Source organism: Capricornis sumatraensis, chromosome 2 (assembly GCF_032405125.1).
Source record: "Capricornis sumatraensis isolate serow.1 chromosome 2, serow.2, whole genome shotgun sequence".
NCBI lineage: Eukaryota > Metazoa > Chordata > Mammalia > Artiodactyla > Bovidae > Capricornis > Capricornis sumatraensis.
In genome coordinates this window covers 53,139,725-53,159,192 of record NC_091070.1, presented here as the reverse complement: position 1 = coordinate 53,159,192, position 19,468 = coordinate 53,139,725, and the positions used below count along the sequence as shown (strand labels likewise).

The 19,468-nt window shown below is 39.5% G+C and overlaps 1 protein-coding gene across 3 annotated transcripts in view; it reads left to right on the top strand.

Annotated features, from left to right (window-relative positions):
* The window catches only part of RORA (RAR related orphan receptor A), an 804,441-nt gene that overhangs the window by 675,839 nt on the left and 109,134 nt on the right, over positions 1–19,468 (top strand). The window contains exon 1 of one of the 3 annotated variants that reach the window (XM_068964370.1): positions 18,992–19,097. The exons of the other annotated variants lie outside the window; for them this stretch is intronic. Within the exon in view, the coding sequence (XP_068820471.1) occupies positions 19,067–19,097 (31 nt within the window). The 5' untranslated portion in view covers positions 18,992–19,066. Of the gene's footprint in view, positions 1–18,991; positions 19,098–19,468 lie in introns of those variants that run through there. 3 annotated transcript variants of the gene reach the window in all.

Genomic DNA, 19,468 nt, shown 5'->3' with positions numbered 1-19,468 from the left:
TTCATCAGGTTTCCCAAAGCAGTTTGCGTCTCTGGGAGGCTGTTGGAGGAAAAGAGCCCTGTCTATTGGCTAGTATTTATTGAGCACCTACTAGGTGCTCAGACGACTCTAAACCCATCGTGCAAAGAAGACTCCATCCTTCTTTATTGTTGCTGAGCTTAAGATTGTTTGAGGTGGAGACAGGTGGTGATTTTATTTTCTACTGGGACAAAGAAAGTAAAATGTTGAATGGAATAATAACAAGAAACATGTTTTCATATTGATAGGAATCCAGTAGTGTACAAACACCAGAATCTTTGAGGAGGGTTAAAGATATACTGAACTGAATCCCCCCTCCCCCCTGTGCCCTTTTCTCATGCTGATTCAGTGCTGGACGCCTGATGGGGTATGGAATCAACAGCCAAAAGTAATGGAAGCAATCAGAACCTGGCTCCAGCCACTCCTGTTCTAGAGACTTGCTTGGAGATCTTTTGCAAGATTGAACCCATTCAAGAGTAAAGAATTCTCTGTTCCCCACTGCTATGTAACGATACCCAGCCCGACAGAGTGAAGATAATCAAGTGGGAAGGCTTGGTTTATTTCTCTTCGTATGCAGATTTCCTTTGACTTATCCCTTCTAAGGAATATCTCCTCCCTCCCTTTGGTCCAAAATTAGGTTAATGGTTAGCACAGGGAAAACCGCTGGCTCATAAACTTTAGGTAACATTATTTCTTAGCTTTATTACAAATACATACATCCCTTTTGATCATCTGAAGATTTTGTACCTTACATGAACCAAAACTCTTTCGATCCAGAGGTGTTAGAGACAATTATCTGCATAAAAACAGAATAATTTTTAAGTCTATATATCTTCACAGTGCAATTTATATGCACTATATTTGAGTGAAATTGACACTTTTTTATTCGGATGATTGCCCTGGATAGGACACAGTCTTCAAGAGTCTCTCTGATTCTTTCATTTTCTCTTCTACTCTCTCTCTTTCTGATCTGTGTGTGATTGCTCAATTGTGCTGTTTCTGTCATTGCCTACTTAGTAACAGCAATGGGAAATGAGCCATAAAAGTGATAAGCCATTGTATTTTTTTTTTAATTCCGCTGGTCTCATAAAAAACTACCAGTCACTTATTTCATCTCACTTATGGTCGATCAGTCCTACATTTTTCACCTCCTTACCGTGGGTTTCTTTGTGCTGTGGTTCCCAGCCATGGCCTGCTTCCTGCTGAATTAAACTGCAACCCAGACAAAACCAAAGAGCATATCTCTCCCCAAGTTCACTCAGAAGGTCGCCCCTGGTGAGATGGACATTGCGGATGTGCTGGAAGGATTAGAGGCTGCTTTGATAAAACCCGCGTCTGTTCTCTGCTCCGGGTCCTCAGAGTGGAAGATCGGATAGATTGCCATTGCCTTGCATTATTTAAGAGTTTTGATGAGCAGCTCCCATCAAAATTCCCCACAGACTCTGGACCATGTGTGCATGTGTGCGTGTGTGTGTGTGTGTGTGTGTTAAACACCACTTTAGAATGATTGAGATGTTCAAAAGGACATTGCCGTGTGAGCGCTTAGCAGGGCTCATGTTACATTAGGTTGTCCTTCCTTGAGGTCTCTCAGTGGCCCTTCTGTTCTGTTTGATGGCAAATTCTGTTCATTCCAGATTGTATTCAGTCCCTTTAGCAGCTTCAAACAGCTCGCTCGTGCTGCAGTTTTAGCATTTGGGTGCTGACCCCCCAGTCCCTGAACTTTTGTTATTTTCCACGCCTTTGATGGTTTTCCTCCGTTCTTCTGTTTTCGTTGGATTCCACTTTCATCTCTGCTGTCTGTTCCGCGATGGTGTTATCTATTCATCCGAGCGAGTCCGGTCATTCAGCCCTCTGAGGAAAAGGCCATTTCCTCCCCTCTCTGGCCTGGCTGCCCCAGTGGGTGGTCCATGATTTATGCCTTTCATCACACCACTGTGGAGACCCCTCTTTGGGCAACCACTTTGGTGATAGGATAAGGATGAGTATATCATGATTTCGTTTTTATCAACCTCTTCTCTGTCTTCCCATTTTTAGTCGACATGCAGAGGTTTCTGTTATGGCTGGTATCTTTATAAATGGCTTCAGCTCTGATCATTGCAAATGATGAAAGTCAGACCACCTCATTTCCATCTCTGGACTTTCCATGGATGTGTATTTATTGTCTCTTCCTAGAGTGTGGCCAAATGATCAGAACATTGAATAAGAATGAGACCTTGAGGATTTTATTTCTGAGTGTGGCTGTATCGCTACCCGAGACTTTTACCCTAGAGCTGCCACACTTTTGTTCTGTCTATAATCCTTGCCATAAATAAATATCACCTGTTATTTTGCCCAATTAAAATTTTAACATTTTATTTCAAAAGCCCTGCTATCAAATAATACAACTTTTAAAGGTAACTTATTATGGTTCTTTGATAATCTAATTCAGTATTTTACGCCAAACAAAGGCTGATAAGAGCAAGATTATGGGCCAGAGCAGAGATGTCAAATGAGCACCCTTTCAGTGTGGAAGGAATTTTGGAATTAATCATAAGAATCACTCCCTTATGCTACTGGAAAGCACTTGTAATACAGCCTGTCTGGACCACCCCCTTCCCAACTTGAATAGATAAAATATTAAAAAGTACCAGAAAAGTTTAAGTTGATTAATGTAAAAAAAGATACATAAAAAATGAGATATAACTTCAAAGTATGCTAGTCTTAACTTCTGAGGCCATTGTAGTAATGTATTGGGGCCCCTTGCAAGTGCTCTGTGTATCTCTATCACTTAGAAAAGGCTAGAAATTATGAAACAACAATCATATGATAAGGCTTGGTTTATAACCTGCATCATATGAGCTAGTTTTCTGTGGATTGTCATGAGGTCCAATAATTAACATTTGATTGGTGATTTATTGGTGGCATATTGTTGAAGAGCCATGTAAATTATCCCTGTGGCAGGAATAAATAGATAACACAAAAAAGTATGAACCGAAAGGAAGGTATAATTAGTGACCAAAGTTTTCTGAAAAAATACGATAGCCTCAAGTTTCACTTTCAGAAATACTACAGGGGAAATTTTCCTTACACTTACTAATCTGAGTTTCTCAGGATATAAATTCCTAAAGAATAAGAAATCAGTTCTCAATATCCAGCCTGTAGCAAAATTGATTGAGCACTGGACCAAGAGTCAGAAACCCAGGCTGAATTCTCAGTTCTCCCTTTCTCCGTGTCCCAGGCTAAGCTGGGAAACCTCTCCAAGCTTCATCTACCCCATCTGTGAGTGAGGATGTTGACCCTGCCTGCTGTCTTTCCCCAGCCATTGGTGAGTGCCCAGTGGTAGCCTTTAAACTGCGTTCGCATTAACAACAACAATAGTGATAAAGGTAATAATACATTTAATAGAAATTTAAAGGTGGCCATGGTGATTTTAATGCAGAAACCATTATTCTGGAACCTGGACAATAGATGGAGTGAAAGCAGCAGAAATCCAAAAGTACGGTCCTGGCCTGAGCAGCGGCTCCCCTTTCCTCCAGCCAGCCTGGAGCGAAGAGAATTCATCTCGGCACCTTCGGCTCCTGCATTATGGAGTCTGCACAATGTGGATGTAGCTGGCAGGTGTAGAGGCAGCAGTTTCCATGACTCCAATAAATTAACGAGTGTTCACGGATGTTTTGCAGCTGCCCTGGAAACAGGCTTGCAGTTTTGAAAAAGAATTATCGCAGCCATGAAGAAGGGTGTTGGTGTCATGTGTGTGCATGTAAAAAGTGTCCTTTTCAAAGCCTATCACTTCACCTGCCCTGAATGAAAGCAATGCCAAGTTAGGCTGATGTGTTTTTCTTTCCTTTCTTTACCCCTCCTTGAACTTATTTGACTAACTTTTCCTTCTCCAGAATAAGGGCAGGTTAAACATTATTATATAAATAGCCTTTACTAAGATATAAATAGCAAGTATCTTAATATAATGATATATATTTAAACCTCAGCCCTGAATACTCATAATTCAAGTAAACATTTACAAAAACATTGTTGCTTTAAAAATAGAGGGAGAGTTTAAACGGTTTTTATTTTGTTGATATTTGGCTATGATACAGTTGAATGAAATGCTGGTGTAGAACAGTTATTCCTACTATGGAAAGGCCTTTATTTTTCCTACTGGCTTCAGAATATTGCTTACTGAAACCGAAATAACCTAGACCCTAATTGTAAGGTCTTAAGTAATTAGAGTTATTATTTGAAGTATGTATATCAATACCACATTCACAGCCTTATTAGAAAATGAGATATTACATGTAAATTAATTTTCTGGAGTCTATCTAAGTGGCTAAGCAATTTCACTCTGTTCGGTGGTGGGAGAAGCCTTTCAAAATATATTATGTAAGTCCTTGGCTTCTTAGAGATCATGGGTTAATCCCTTCTTAATGTTTCAAAGTCATTATAAACACTAATTATGATGGTGTGTGTAGTATGCTGTGATACAGGATGTCCTTGGAGACTTTGCAGGTGTGGCTCATTGTTTGCCCCATGCTAAGTAGTCCCATGCTACTATATTTTTTGAGTTCTTAGGTCTAACTTTTAATCATTTTTTATCTCTTCCTTTAGTATTTATCATTTCTCCTTATTCCTATGAGCAGAACTCTCTACCCCTTTCTGCTGGGATTTTTTTTTTAATATATTCTGTATTTTAGAAAATCAGATATCAAGGTTGTCAGAACTGTGTCTTACATAAAAGTAAATAGTCTCTCAGCAAATGCCTGAGGGATTTTTTAAAGCACAAATACAAGCTTTACTTATTCGAATTTTAGTGGTATCTTTGTGGATCTTTCTGTTTTGTTTCCTTCCGTGTTGGATTTCATAAGGTTTTCAACTGAGACCTCACTAATTATGAAAAGAGTGATAACAATTATTTATACTACTTTGATAGCAGTTCTAGTTTAGTGACACTTAGATAAACATTTGCCTCACCTGTGGATATTCCGGAAACTGCACACTTTCTACTAGTCTTAATAGCACTTCTTGGTGTATAAGGAAGGATAGGATGTTTTTAACCTTATTTTTCAAATATCTCACATGGTGCCTCCCCACAGTCTGTTCTCAGAAAATATCTGGTGATTAACTGAGATTTAAAAATAATTTTCATGCACAAGCTACATACAAATGAAACTTTCCAAGAACTGCACTTGTCTTTCATGTTCTGGAAAATGGTTCAGTGCTTTTCACACCTTAGTTTTCATATTAAAAAAAAAAAAACAAAGATCAGGTTGAGCAGAAATGAAGAAAAAAATTGTAAAGGGGCCGAAAATAGAACTCTTCATAAATATGAATTTGAAATCCATTGCCACTTTCCTATGGGATTATTTTGTTGATGGAGGAATTTGTAGCTCCTAATTAGGAACTCTTTCATTCATTCATTTGTTCCAACAATAGCATTTATTGAAGCCTCCCGGGCCCCACTAGGGATGCCCAGGCCCTCAGACACAATCTCAGGAAACAGATATTTTGGCCAGAATTTGAAGGTTGCTGTGAGTCAGAGCCCAGTGGCCATATGTTAGAAGCATTCCCCCCAGTTAAAACTGACGCTTAACATGAAACTAGCCTTGATTCCATTAGAGCGATCCCAAATATTTCATGTTCTGGGAAGAAATCTGGAGAAGTAGTGTCATAATGTTTTCCTGTTCCCTGACAAGTCACTCAGTAGCCCTGTCCAAGATCATTTAGAATAGCCTGGAAACAACTGGAAGTGATGTCTCTCTGTGGAAAACACTTGGAGGATGCCTGTCAGCAAATAATGTTTTAAACTCAAGGTTTAATTTAGGCCTGTGGTTAGGTTACTTATAAGAATGTATGTGTTGAAAAAAAATGTCATCGCCAAGAAAATTACTATGAATCTAATTTAGGAAACAATGAAACTTTCATAGAAAATGGTGATTATTGATTCTGAGGCTTTACTATCTGTTCTGCTTTGTAATCAAAACACAAAGTTACATCTCTCCCTCCCTACCATTAGCTTGCTTTGCCAGTGAGTCATCATGCTTTGTATCCACTAAAGACCAATAATCTTAAATAGTGTCACTTAATCATATCTGATCATCATGATTTTGTAAGGCAATCCTCTGTATAAATTTTGAGTGATGTAACCATCATATTGTTTATGCAATTTCTTTTTAATAGGACTTGAGCATTTAGTTTATTTTGTTACCCTTAGTTACACACAAAAAAAGGATTGTGATAATTTTATAGAAATGATTGATTTTTATTGCCTTGACATCTTAAGGGACATAATAGATCTTTGTAAAAAAACATTTCAGGCAGAATCATTATCTGCTTACATTTAAATTTAATTCTTTGTTTTTTTCAGTAGTGTTTGAAAGGGAAAAAATCTTGGCAAAGAATACGAACGAGTGACTTTCAAACATTCAGAAAATATTTTTGAAACGTAGCAGATATATCATCAGTTCATATGAAGATATATTCATAGTATATAGTATATATAATCTTTGATCCTGAAGAGTGTGGCTTGATGAAGTGCCAAAACTTCTACTTCTAAAGTGAAAAATCATTTTCACTGTTGGAGTCCTCTGAATTCATAAAACTAAATACATGAAGAGTTGGTAGTATGTGGATGGCTAAATAAACTCACTGTTCATAGTAGTCATCAGTATATTTTATTTTGCTCATATAGTTATAAAAGTCTAGTTGTGGTTCATAAAACACTCCAATCCAGGGACTATTGGATACCAACAGTGTGCCAGATAGTAATGTTTTCATGTTTATTGTCTGACTTTAAAGCTTTAATAGCTTTATATATTTATATGGATCTTGTTTTTTTTCCAGTTTTACAGGTGAGTATAAGTAACTTGTCACCAGTCACACAACCAAGAGGTATTAGAAATAGGATGGGAAGACAGATTTTCCAACTCTAATTCTAGTTCTCTTTTTACCATATTTGCTGCTTTGAAAGAAGCATTCATTTATTCAACAAATATTTATCCAAAAGGAACCAGGCACTGTGCTAAATCTTCATGTTCCAGGAGACACAAAGGTTAATCCTTGCCTCTTAGAGTGTAAAGTCCAGTGAAAAAGACAGAAAGGAGAACAAATGATTATAAAACACAAAACAATGTGAAGAATCAGGTTTTTAGAAAGGAAAGTACAGGATGCCAGTGGGAGCCTGGAGCTCATCTGATGGAGGCTAACAGTTTGGACAAGATATCCTGAAAGTTTGTGACATTTAAACTGAGACTATAGGATGACAAGACAGGTTAGATTAGATAGAGATAGATAGATAGAGTTAATTGACATTATTCGCAGGTTCTATATTTGCATATTTGCCTACTCACCAAAATTTATTTATAGCTCCAGAATCAATATTTGCTGCCCTTAACATTACTCAGCCATGAAAAAGAATGAAATAATGCCATTTGAAGCAACATGAATGGACCTAGAGAATATTATACTTTGTGAAGTAAGTCAGAGAAAAATTAATATTGAATGATTTCTCTTATATGTGAAATCTAAATAAAACAAATGAAACTGTATACAAAACAGAAACAGAGTCACATAGAAAACAAACTCTCCCAAAGGAAAAAGGGAGGGGTGATTAGAGGTGTGGAGTTAACAGATACACACTACTATACATAAAATAGATAAGCAATAAGGATTTACTCTATAGCACAGGGAACGACATTCAATATCTTGTAATAACCTATCATGGAAAAATAATCTGAAATAATGTATAACTGAATTACTTTGCTGAATACCCGAAACTAACACAGTATTGTAAATCAACTATACTTCAGCTATTAAAAAAAAACACTGCCTTTTCTCACACTTTTGCAAGCACAGAGCATCCTGACACACATGTTCCCAGCTGAGATCAGGTGAGGCAACATTCTGCCTTCTTGTTTCAGCTCTCACACAGTAAACAAGTGTCCTGTTTTCACAGTCGCCTCGGTGCCACAGTTTTCTCATTTGTCTGCCTTTTGTTGGTGATACTGCTGTTTAAAGTGGACCTCAAGCATAGTGCTGAAGTGCTGGCTAGTGTTCCCACTGTGATGTGCCCTACAGAGAAAATACACGTTTGATGAGCTTTGTCCATTGCTGTTGCATGTGGGTTCAGTGTTAATGAATGAATGCTGCTGCTGCTAAGTCGCTTCAGTCGTGTCCGACTCTGTGCGACCCCATAGACGGCAGCCCACCAGGCTCCCCGTCCCTGAGATTCTCCAGGCAAGAACACTGGAGTGGGTTTAGAATATGTCAAATAAGATGTCTCTAAGTAGAAGCACAAAAAAAATAAGGTTGTATCTTGATCAACTGACAAAAATTTTATGAACACAGACTCATAGGAACCTCCTAGAAAACTCATATTTCTCCTAGAAATAATTATTCAGTATTCACTAATTCAGTGATCCCAGGAATTTTATATAACATAACTACCTCAGATAACAAGATAGATAAATATCTGCCAATACCAAGTGCTAATGAGGATCTGAAGCAACTGGAACTCTCATATTGCTAATAAGGAATGCAGAAATGGTGCTGCCACTCTGGAAAACCATTTGACATTTCTTGTTAATATTTATTTGGTTTTTATTTCTTTTTTGCTGCGTCTGGTCTTAGTTGCAGCACAGGCTTCTCTCTAGTCTGGCACTGGGGCTTAGCAGCAGTGATGCGTGGGTCTAGTTGCCCTGAGGCAAGTGGGATCTTAGATCCCTAGTCAGGGATCAAACTCACATTTCCTGCATTGGGAAGGTGGACTCTTAATCACTTGATCACCAGAGAAGTCCCTGGCATTTCTTATAATTAAACTTTTATAGCACATATAATCTAAAAGTCCCATAACTAGATATTTATCCAAGTAAAATAAAAACTCACTTTCACACGAAAACCTGTACATGAGTGTTCATAGCTGCTTTATTTGTGATTGCTAAGAAATGGATTCAATATAAATGTTCTTCAATTAGGAAATGAATAAACTGCAGAATGGAATACCACTCAACTATAGAAAGTAGCAAATTATTGACTTGTTGATGGAATGTATCTGAAATGTATTGTGCTGAGTAAAGAAACCATATTTTTCCATTTAAATGATATCTTTTAAAGGCAAAAATATAGGGACAGAAGACAGATCTGTGGTTACCAGGGTTTGGAGAATGGGAATAAGTTGGCTACAGAAGGGCACAAAAACATTTGGGAGCTAAGGGAGATGGAATTCTTTCATATCTTGAATGTGTTGGTCATTACAAAATTAAAACCCTTTGTCAAATTCATAGAACTATACACTAAGAAGAGTGACTTTTGCTGTATATAGTTATATTTTTATAAGAAATGAAATAAAAGCATATCTAAAGGATGAATTTTGATCAAAATATAGTTCTAGTTTGCCAAGGTAACACCAGAAAATACTGTTAAAGCATGTGTTTTACTAGTGTTCTTGTTGATAAAACATCGTGAGTATAAAATAAATACTCTGTAGAAATTTGTGTTACACTATACATTGAGCAGTGAATACTGTGAGCATATAAACTATGTTTTCCTTTCTGTTGTTTCATAATGCTCAAATTTAATGAAGCTCTTGCTGGTTTATAGGAAATAGTTCCTTACTGTATTTTGGCAAGTGATGAATTCTGTAAACCATAGTATAACTCTCCCTAGAGAAGGAAATGGCAACCCACTCCAGTATTCTTGCCTGGAAAATCCCATGGACAGAGGAGCCTGGTGGGCTACAGTCTATGGGGTTACAAAGTGTCTGATACGACTGAGCGACTAAACAACAATACTATAGCTCTAATATATGTGTTATTCATAGGAGAACAAAACTTTCGTTTAATTTAAATTACCCAGTGATACGGCATATTGACCCTGGGGTAGGAAAGAAAACACAACAAAAGAAAAAAATGTAATATCATTGTTCTTGCTTATATATGATTCTTTAATGATAGGCAGCTGGAGAAGGAAATGGCAACCCACTCCAGTTTCTTTGCCTGGGAGATCCCATGGACAGAGGAATGTGGCGGGCGACAGTCCATGGGGTCACAAAAGAGTCAGTCATGACTTAGCGACCGAACTGCAACAGCAACGACAGGCAACTGTCACACATGGAAACTGTTTAGCAGCTTACGGTCTTGGAAGCAGCACGCATGACATCTTTGAGTGTCTCCCAATTCTGATGTGTCTTTTTTGAAATCTTTCCTTGTTTACAGTGGCTCTGCCACATGATCTCTTATATTTCAAGAACCAAAGATGTGGTAAAGTAAAAAAGAAAATACTCTATATTACTTAAGATGTGTTACCAAAACATCTAGAGGCTGTGTCTTTATACAGATAATGAGGCCATGCATGACTGTAGTCACTTAATAAATGTAGACAATGATTTATTCAAAGTGTATTGAAAACTAAGTAGCTCTGCTTAAGATTATTATGCTACGTAAACCATTTGTTCAGTGATTAAAGTAGGTGCAGGAAATGCTGTATTATATGACATGTTGCAAAAATTATTTATAAAAAGACCAGCCCTGATACAATTTGGAAAAGTAAAATCAGTAACTATCTCTATCTTGTGCTTTTCCTGTAGAAGATCATGAAGTCTAAAATTATTATTTTGTGTGTGTGTTTTCAGCAGATTTGTTATTTTGTCTGAAGTCTTTTGGAAATGCCAGCTTTGGCTTTTTAAAGTTGTTAGTTTTCTTCTGTTCCTGTGTCCCATTCCATTGCCAATATTTAGAGTTGTTTAATTTTTCCAAAAGAGGAAGATTCCCCCTCATGAGTTAATTTAATATGTAGCAAGTGTTTCTTAAATGGACAAATGACAACATTGTTTTCAAACAGGATAATTGTAACCGTGTACAGTATGTTTCTTCATTAGTAAGTAATTAAATAATTTACTAAATTGTGCAATAATTCATAATGGCACATGCTAACCCTGCTCGATTACAGGAGCTAGTGATAAAAGAAGTTCTTGCACACATGCCTACATTTTATTAGTCAATTTTAATTTCTGAAGAAGTCAGCTTGCCTTTTTCAAAATACTGAGTACTGCACAATTAAAGGAAAATTCAGAAAATGTTTGAGAGTCATAACGTATTGGTTAAATGTACACACCCCAGATTCCATTTTTTATTGTTCCTTGTGTTCTTGGACAAGTTACTTAATTTATCTGTCTGTCAGTTTCCTCAAAAGAGGGCTTTGAGTGAACTCAATGTGAAAAACTGCCTGCTAAAGAATGAGTTCCAAAGAATTGTGAAACAATAAGTAAGGTAAAAGCAAGAGCTGCAGTGTGATATAATTATTGGAAAGCCATTTTTATTTCAGAAAATCATCTTTGAGGGGCACAAGGTTTAACTGGATACTCAAAATCTCATGTAAATTTTGGAACCTCTGAATGGAATACCTAATTTAATCAACCTCCACCTTACAAAATGTAGGAATCTTTTTTTTTTTAATTCAAGAGAAAAGTATAGAATTTTAATATGAATCTAACATATTTAGAAGAGTTAACTATTTTTAATGAAAGTACAAAAACACCCTCAAGTCTGTTCTTGTTTCAGTCCTCACAGCGTACTTCCACAGTGCAGGACTAGAGATAAATAATAAGTGTGCTTCTGAGGGCAGCGAACAGACTCCTGACCCGACATTGCCAGCCCAGTAAATCCCGTCCTGTGAACTGAAGCTCAAATGTGAGCCTCCAAAGCACTATTGACATGTGGCACAACTGTCTGAAATGTCAATAGTTATAAAATGAGTATTTCATAATGCAGAATAATTGATTACTCTGCTTGACTGAACAGGAACATATTTTCTCTGTGAAAGCAAAATAATGCCAGCCTTTGCTCCTGGAACATTCCTAGCTGCGAGACTCAGATTTCCCAGTGAAGCCCATGTTACACCGTGGTCCTTGATCATGCATGACAAAAATAGGGAAAACCATCTGTAACTGCTTATCTTCTCTCCATTATTTGATAAATATATATATATATCTATATTTAAGAGAGTTCCTTAAAAATATGGCCTCTCCATGAAGCATCTGTATTAATAGAACTATCTCAGATCATTTTCAGAACTGAAATGGATGAGATACGAAATCAAATAACATTCAATTTATCTTGTTCCTCTTAAAATGCTCTGCTTAGCTTTTCGCTCTGATGAAATAACACCCATTTCCAGTTTTATTCTTCCCTGGTGTGCTGTGATGTGGAACTCTTTTGCTCTATGTGTTTTATTAAGTGTAATTTAACTTTATGACTATCAAACCAACTATTAATCCTTAGAATAAGACTATGAAATAGGCAAGCCGTAAAGAGATTTATTTTTGAAAGTGCGAGTCCTGTCTTCTGCCCTCAATTCTTTTTTCAGAACTTGTTCTCTGAATGTATACAGTATAGTTTGCAAAGCTCTGTACTAGGCACTTTGAAGGAAAGCAAAAGGAACACCTACAGCCTACTTTGTGAGCTTTCTTCCCCTCCTTATCTATATGTAGTTCATGTTACTCTAAACAATCATGTTTTCTTAAGTAAAACATGCATGATTTCTGTCTCTGTGTTCTTCTGTGTGCTCTTAGGTGCGTTCTGCTCTCCTTCTTAGATGGTCTTTATTCCTTTTTTTCTCTACTAAAATCTGATTAGTCTTCGAAGTCGTTTAAGTGGTACCTCCTCCATGAAGTCCTTCTGCACATAAAGTTTAAGATTAACCCTGCACAAAGTAACCTCTTTTACTCTTGGCCCACATAGCACCTGGCTTAGAGTATGTGTCACATATTCTGCCTTATAATATAAACATTGCATTCATTTTCCTACTAGATTGCAAGTTCCTTGAGGGAAGGTCTGACATTTTAATCTTTTTTCCTTTCCTCTCCATGTCCCAGCACAATGTAATGCACAGATATTTATCATTGTTCGTTGGATGGGAACTTTCATTCTTATAAGAAACAAGACATAAAAAAAGCTTGCCATCTTATAGAAAATAGTGCATAAAAAGAGGTCCCTTATGCAAAGAGGTAATTTAATTTTTACTCATCTTTATATTCCCAATACTTAGCAGGTGCATAATAAATACTTATTACACACATGTGCATTCACAAGTGCTTGCTGATAATCATTTCAACATATCCATATTAAGGTCAATAATTTTTTACCAAGCACATGATCTGTGTGTATAACAATATGGGGTGGTGATAGTATTTCCTCTTTTAACCCTACTAAAAGATAATCACTTTGTCCTTTCTTTAAATTGTTTCATTTACTCCTTCCAGTATCCCTATAAGGCTCAACTATTCCTATTTCACATATGAGGAAACAAAGGTTTGCTCAAGCTCACTCAGCTAGTGAGTAGGATAAAGGTTGGTTTGGAGCCCAGTTTAATCTAATGCCAGAGCTCATGGTATCATTCTTCGGAGTTCAGTGAAACAAGGAATGCTCCTTGGAGAAGGAAGTCAACATGGCGCAGTAGAGAGAAAGGGATGAAGGTGTTTCTGAGGAGGGGCTAGTGTCGGTCCTGAAAGTAGCCATGGGATATCTGAGTTGCAGGAGCCCTTTGAAGTCTTTCCTATTCCTTCATTCTCCATTTAGGGGCCTGACAGCCTGAGAAGGGAGATGACTTGCCCAGGGTGACATAGAACACTAAGTGACAAGTGTGAAACTTGAACCCAGGGCTCCAAGTTCTGAGTTCGCTTCCACTACCTATATTCCTTTAACTAAAAGAAAAATCTTAAGTTCCTGCACTCCTTACAATAGCTAAGACACGGAAACAACCTAACTGTCCATCGACAGATGAATGGATACAGATGGCATGGCACATATATATAGTGGAATACTACTCAGCCATAAAAAAGAATGAAATAATGCCATCTGCAGCAACATGGATGGCCCTAGAGATTATCATACTAGGTGAAGTAAATCAGACAGAGAAAGACAAATACCATACAATAGCACTTATATGTGGAATCTAACATATGGAACAGATGAACTTATCTATGAAACTGGAAGACTCACAGATGTAGAGAACAGACGTGTGGTTGCCAAGGGGCAGGGGAGGGTGGAGGGATGAACTGGGAGTTTGGGATTAGCAGATACAAACTATTATACATAGAAGATAAACAACAGGGTCCTACTGTATAGCACAGGGAACTATATTCAATATCCTATAATAAACCAAATAGAAAAAAATATGAAAAAGAATATACACACACACACACACACACACACATATATAACTGTGTCACTTTGCTGTATAGGAGAAATTAACATGCTTTAAATCAACTATACTTTAATAAAATAATTTTTTAAACAGTCTTGTCATTTCCTGAATGCCTGTTCCACTGCCAGCTGTAGGAGCAGGGGGGAGATATCCCTTGGGAACACAGTAATGGCAGTCCCTCTGGCTTGTGATATGAGTCATCTTCCTCGCTGCCCTTAGCAGGTGTGTGTGTAGTGAGGCACCTGCCACCTACCTACTCTGTGGAGGTTGCTTAGGTCTGAATGCCTGTGAACTTTATCCTTTCCCTCCTTGTGATGGTTACAAAACATCTGTCAGTTCTTGAATTTCCTAACAGATATGTGAGACACGTGGTTCCGAGAATCTCAGAATCCCTTCACCGTTGTCTCAGTTCAGCCAGATCCTTCACTTCCAACATCCTATTACCCTAACCTCTGCACTAATGACTTACAGCCATTCATCACCTGTGAGAGGTAAAACACTGTGCAAACATCTTTTCAGCAGATGGCCAGACACTGCCTTTCTTTAAGGAAGTTCCAACTCAGGGAACTAACTTCTGCATAGAGTTTTCAAGAGCCAAGGCCACCTGATTAGGAGGCTTCTCAAGAATAGAGCTTGTTTGATTCTTGTTTGATTCTCCAGTAGAGGGCCAGTCATGTAAATATTCAGTAAATGTGCTTGATGATGTGAAATATAAGAAATAGATATGTGTGAGTGTATTTATAAAATTGAAGATGTTTCTTGCCATCAAGAAACCATTGATTTCACTATTTTCATGGACTATGTATGTGCATACATACAAGTACATTTAAATCTGGCATCTATATTTGCTTTAAAATCATGAATAAAACAGGTTATATTAATCTGATCACCCCTCTTCCTTAACACACATAAAGAAAGAGACCCCTCTTCCACCTTGGTGTCCAGGTCTTATCAGCATTATTCCATTTATAAATGTTTCTTTATGAGACACTTTCAGACTCAAAACTAAGCAAGGCTGTAATCTATTGTAGGTAAGTTTGTGTCTACTATTTAGCTTCCCAAGTAATCTTACTTAGAACTCTCTAGGTCTCAGACCTAGAGACCAGGGTCTCAAACTAACACTCAGACCTTGTTTGTATGTAGGAGACCTGGTCCCCTAGCTTATGTTGGCCCAAACGGCTCAGCTCCTACAGATCACAGTGCCATGGAGGCTAAGGATTCAGCTGAATCAAGCTGCCCAGGACCATATTAACCTTTCAGTGATCCCTTTCTTGTTCAGCTAGAAAGAAGTTAATTGAATTAGCAAGCTGCCACACACTGGAGAGAGAGAACCAGGACCCGGGCGAGACAGAACCTCAGAGTCAAAATGTAGCTTCCCTCTCATGTGCATCAGCCAACTCTGAAAACATTGCATAGGGAGCCACTTGACGATTCTGGATAAGTTTGTCAGCCCGTCATTTTGCCATTCTCCCCAGTAGCACTCCAGGTGTGAATCAGTGAGGTGTATACCATGAGATCAGATTCTGTTTGGCAGAAAGTCAAATGTACTTTTCTAAAGTCAAGTATCATTTCCTTATTTAACTTCTGAAAATGGGAAGATAGGCACTAATTTACTAATTATACTCTAGTCTAGACTCCTGCAGAAATCCAGCAAGCTTTCCTCATGGGAATTTTGGGATAACTTGCCATCAGTCATGTCCTTCCACTTCCTTGCTAAGTGACAGATCCAGTGTGAAACCCAGTACATAGGGACACTACATGGAACTGTCTGTAGAGGATTCTGAGTTGAATTCCATGTTTTTTTAAGTATGCAGTATGCCTTCTTTTTCTGAGATTAACTAACAGAAATATTTGACTTGAGAATTAATGTATGATATAATCCCATTCATGGTAAAGAGTTCTCATCTTGTTTAATTACCTTCCCGTAATCAATTTTTTAATGCTTTTTTTTTTTTTCCTTCAGAACACTTGGTAAAAATTTTTCAAATGGAAAGAGTAAACTACTTAACACTGTTTTACCCCCATAGTTGGTACTCCAGGAGTATGTTTTATGGAAACCAAATAATTATTCCTGTATTTTAATATTTAGCTGGTAAAAGTTTGCACTGAAATGTGCTTCCTTTTTGGCTTCAATGTGGAAGTACTGAAGGGAAATACAGAGCCTTTCATTCCTGACTGATTTACTTGGTTAAGGACTTATAACTCTGTGGAAAAGTTGTCATTTCAAGAGGGTTTTTAAAGAAAAAGAAACCTCTCATATTTACCTTTGAAGTTTCATGAGAGTTTTGTGTTAATATAAACACTAATATACTCTGGGTTAAAAGCTGTGTTGAAAATGAAAAAATGCATTTAATAGAGGCATGTATTACAAATAGCATCTAGCCACACAGGAAAGTTACTGTGACTTAATATCTGAAATTCTGTTGCTCATTAGTTTGTATGGTGAGAATGAAATACGTTTCTAAAGGGCAAGGTCAGTGTTACATTATCATGGAAATGTCTTTGTTGAATAAAGGTATAAACATTTCAAGTTTAAGTATTATGAGATTATATTTCTGTTGGGGACATATGTATAGGATGAATGATTCTTCTCCTTGTAATTGCAGGAGCATATGTCATGTTACATGTCATTCCCGATTACTGATTTCATTTGAAATGGTCTGGAAATAAATACCGATTACTAGTAATGTAAGACTATTTACCTTGGAGTCAGATGTCTGACAGGCAGGCTGGAGCTAATGGATTTGGTCATTTTCAAAGCATTATTTTCTAAAGCAGGATGCTGTTTTAAAGTAATGCTGAATTTTCAGAGTCGTTTATCTGGATTCATTTGCAGTGAGTATGGAAAAACACCCCTAGGAGCATGCAGTCTCTGATGTTTTTCCATCCTTTAACAATACAAAGGAAAGAAAACTGTACCCAGAACCTACCAATAGGACAGCTCCGCGTTACCTGTCCTTATTAAAGTCGGTAGGACAAGGGAAATCAAGAACCACACATGAAGGATAGTGTCCGTGTAACTGAGGGGGCGTTGCCTCACTGGGAGATGGAGTTGCATCATGGGAATGTGGTGTGATTTAATTTCATCACTGTAAACATCACAGAGGGTATGGTTGATTCATTTGAAACTCTTGTCCACTTTGCTATGGCTGGACAGCTGAGTTAACATGGGTAGGTCTTGGCTTCACATTGTTATGATTTCTGATTTTTGTAGTTTTATTAGGGGAAAAAAATTGTTAGGATAACTTTAGCTGAGATCAAACTTTTATAAAGGTATGGCTTGATTTAAGGTACCATGAATTTTTTTAGCCTTCTAAATTAGAGCGCTCTGTAAATTTTGCCTTGAAGGGGGTTCGGGGGGATGGGAGAGTGTAAATCTTAGTTTTTGCAGTGCTGATTGTCTGCATGTGTTTTAAATTACGTCCCAACTCAGCGGCAAGGACAGCTCAGTTATACTAGAAAAAATGTTAGGACTCTTCTTGCTTAATTACCGTGAATGCAACAACTAATAACCATCTAATATCTGAGTTGTAAATGGAAACATAGACCATCAGAAAAGAAAGCAGAGCTGAAATTGTGTGAAGGAACAGTAGTAGGTAACGAACTTGACTTTTGATAATTTTTTCTGCTATGCTCAATACTGTGGACAAGGCTGCTGAAATTTTAAATAATTTGGTCTCTGGGTATGTAGCATCTGAAGTTCATAGTAAAGAAATTCATCTGATAATAATATCATGATTTAAGTTTCCATAAGGCCAGTTAAAAGGATTAAGCTTCAAAGTTTGGAGGGAATTAAGCCTTAGTTGCAGAATTCACAAAGTTGACCTTTAGAGGTTGCTTGGTTTTTTGGTGGTGGTGGTGGTGGTGGTTTTTTTCCTGTCTAAAGTACCGAAACATCTCACTTTAAGGGTGTGAAAACTAGAACCTTTTCCACTTGTAGATGGGTTCTCTGGAGAGAATGGTGGCTATGGAAGAGCCTGGGAAATTAGTGGCTCAAATCGGCTGGCAACTGGAGTACATCTAGGTAATTCACACAGTTGTCTGTTCTCCTTCCAGGTATCAGTGGTCCTGCAGGAAGGGAGAGGTGTAAACCAGGACCTTAAATGTTGGTAGGATGAGAAACATCAGTGTCTAGGTGGGCGGAATTCCCTTTTCGCAGGCCGAGTCTCCCAGGAGAGACTGAGGAAACTAGTACTCCTGGAACAGTCTGGGTGACTCCGTTCTCCACCGCCCCGGAGGGGGCTCTACCTTCCGACTAAAACTGGGATGATCTGGGAAGTTGGAAGTGAGGAAAACTACAGCCCACCCCTCGCCCCTCGCCAGACCGAACAAACCCTGCTTTTCCGCCAACGAGTTGGCGCTTTTGTCACCCCTGGGAGGGCCGGGAAGGGAGCGGGAAAGTAGCGTCAGGCTGCGCCCTTCTTGCCCAAGGGGTCGAAGGAGAAAGTAGACGCGCGATCCGAAGGGCGCTGGGCGCAGAGAGCGCCCGGGAGGCCACAGGTGCCCCGGGAAGCCGGCAGAAGGCTGGGGGTCTGGATGCGGGCCGGGGGTGCCAGAGGGCAACGCCAGCCCGGGTGCGCCCAGGAGCCGCGGCCGCTCACCTGCCCGCGGGGGCGGGGCGGGGCGCGGTGCTGGGGCGCGCCGCCTCCCGCCGCCCGCCTCCCGCCCCGGGAGGAAGCGGAGGGGCGCGGTGTAAACAGAGCGGCGGCCGTGATGTCAGCCGGTCACATGGAGCCTCTTATGGCTCGGGATGGCTCTCGGCGGGCGGGCAGCTGCTGCAGCTGCTGCTGTGGCTCGGGCGGCGGCGGCGCGGCGGCGGCAGAGGGGGCTCCGGGGTCGGACCATCCGCTCTCCCTGCGCTCTCCTCACCGCGGCTTAAATGATGTATTTTGTGATCGCAGCGATGAAAGGTGAGCCCGGGCGCCCCACCGGGGCCGGGTGGGCTGGCTGCTCCGGGGGGCGGGGAGGCGGGCGTGCAGGGGGAGGGGTGGGCGCGCCTGCTCGAGCGCACGTACTGCCCGGGGCTGGCCGCGGGAACCCCGCCAGGGTTTTTTGGGCCCCTGCAGCGGCGCCCCCTGAGCCGGGTCACGGGATCTGCCTGCCTCCTGTCGGGGCAAAGGCGCAGGGGCTGGACGCCCCCCCGCCCCCAACTTCTGTCCCCTCTGGCTCCTGTCAGTCGCCCGGGTCCTCCTGGCACCCGGCGGGGCTCCCGGAAGAAAGTTTGCTGGGAGTCGCCGCGCTTCTGGCAGGGAGGGGAGGGTCTGAGGAGCTAGGAGGAAGC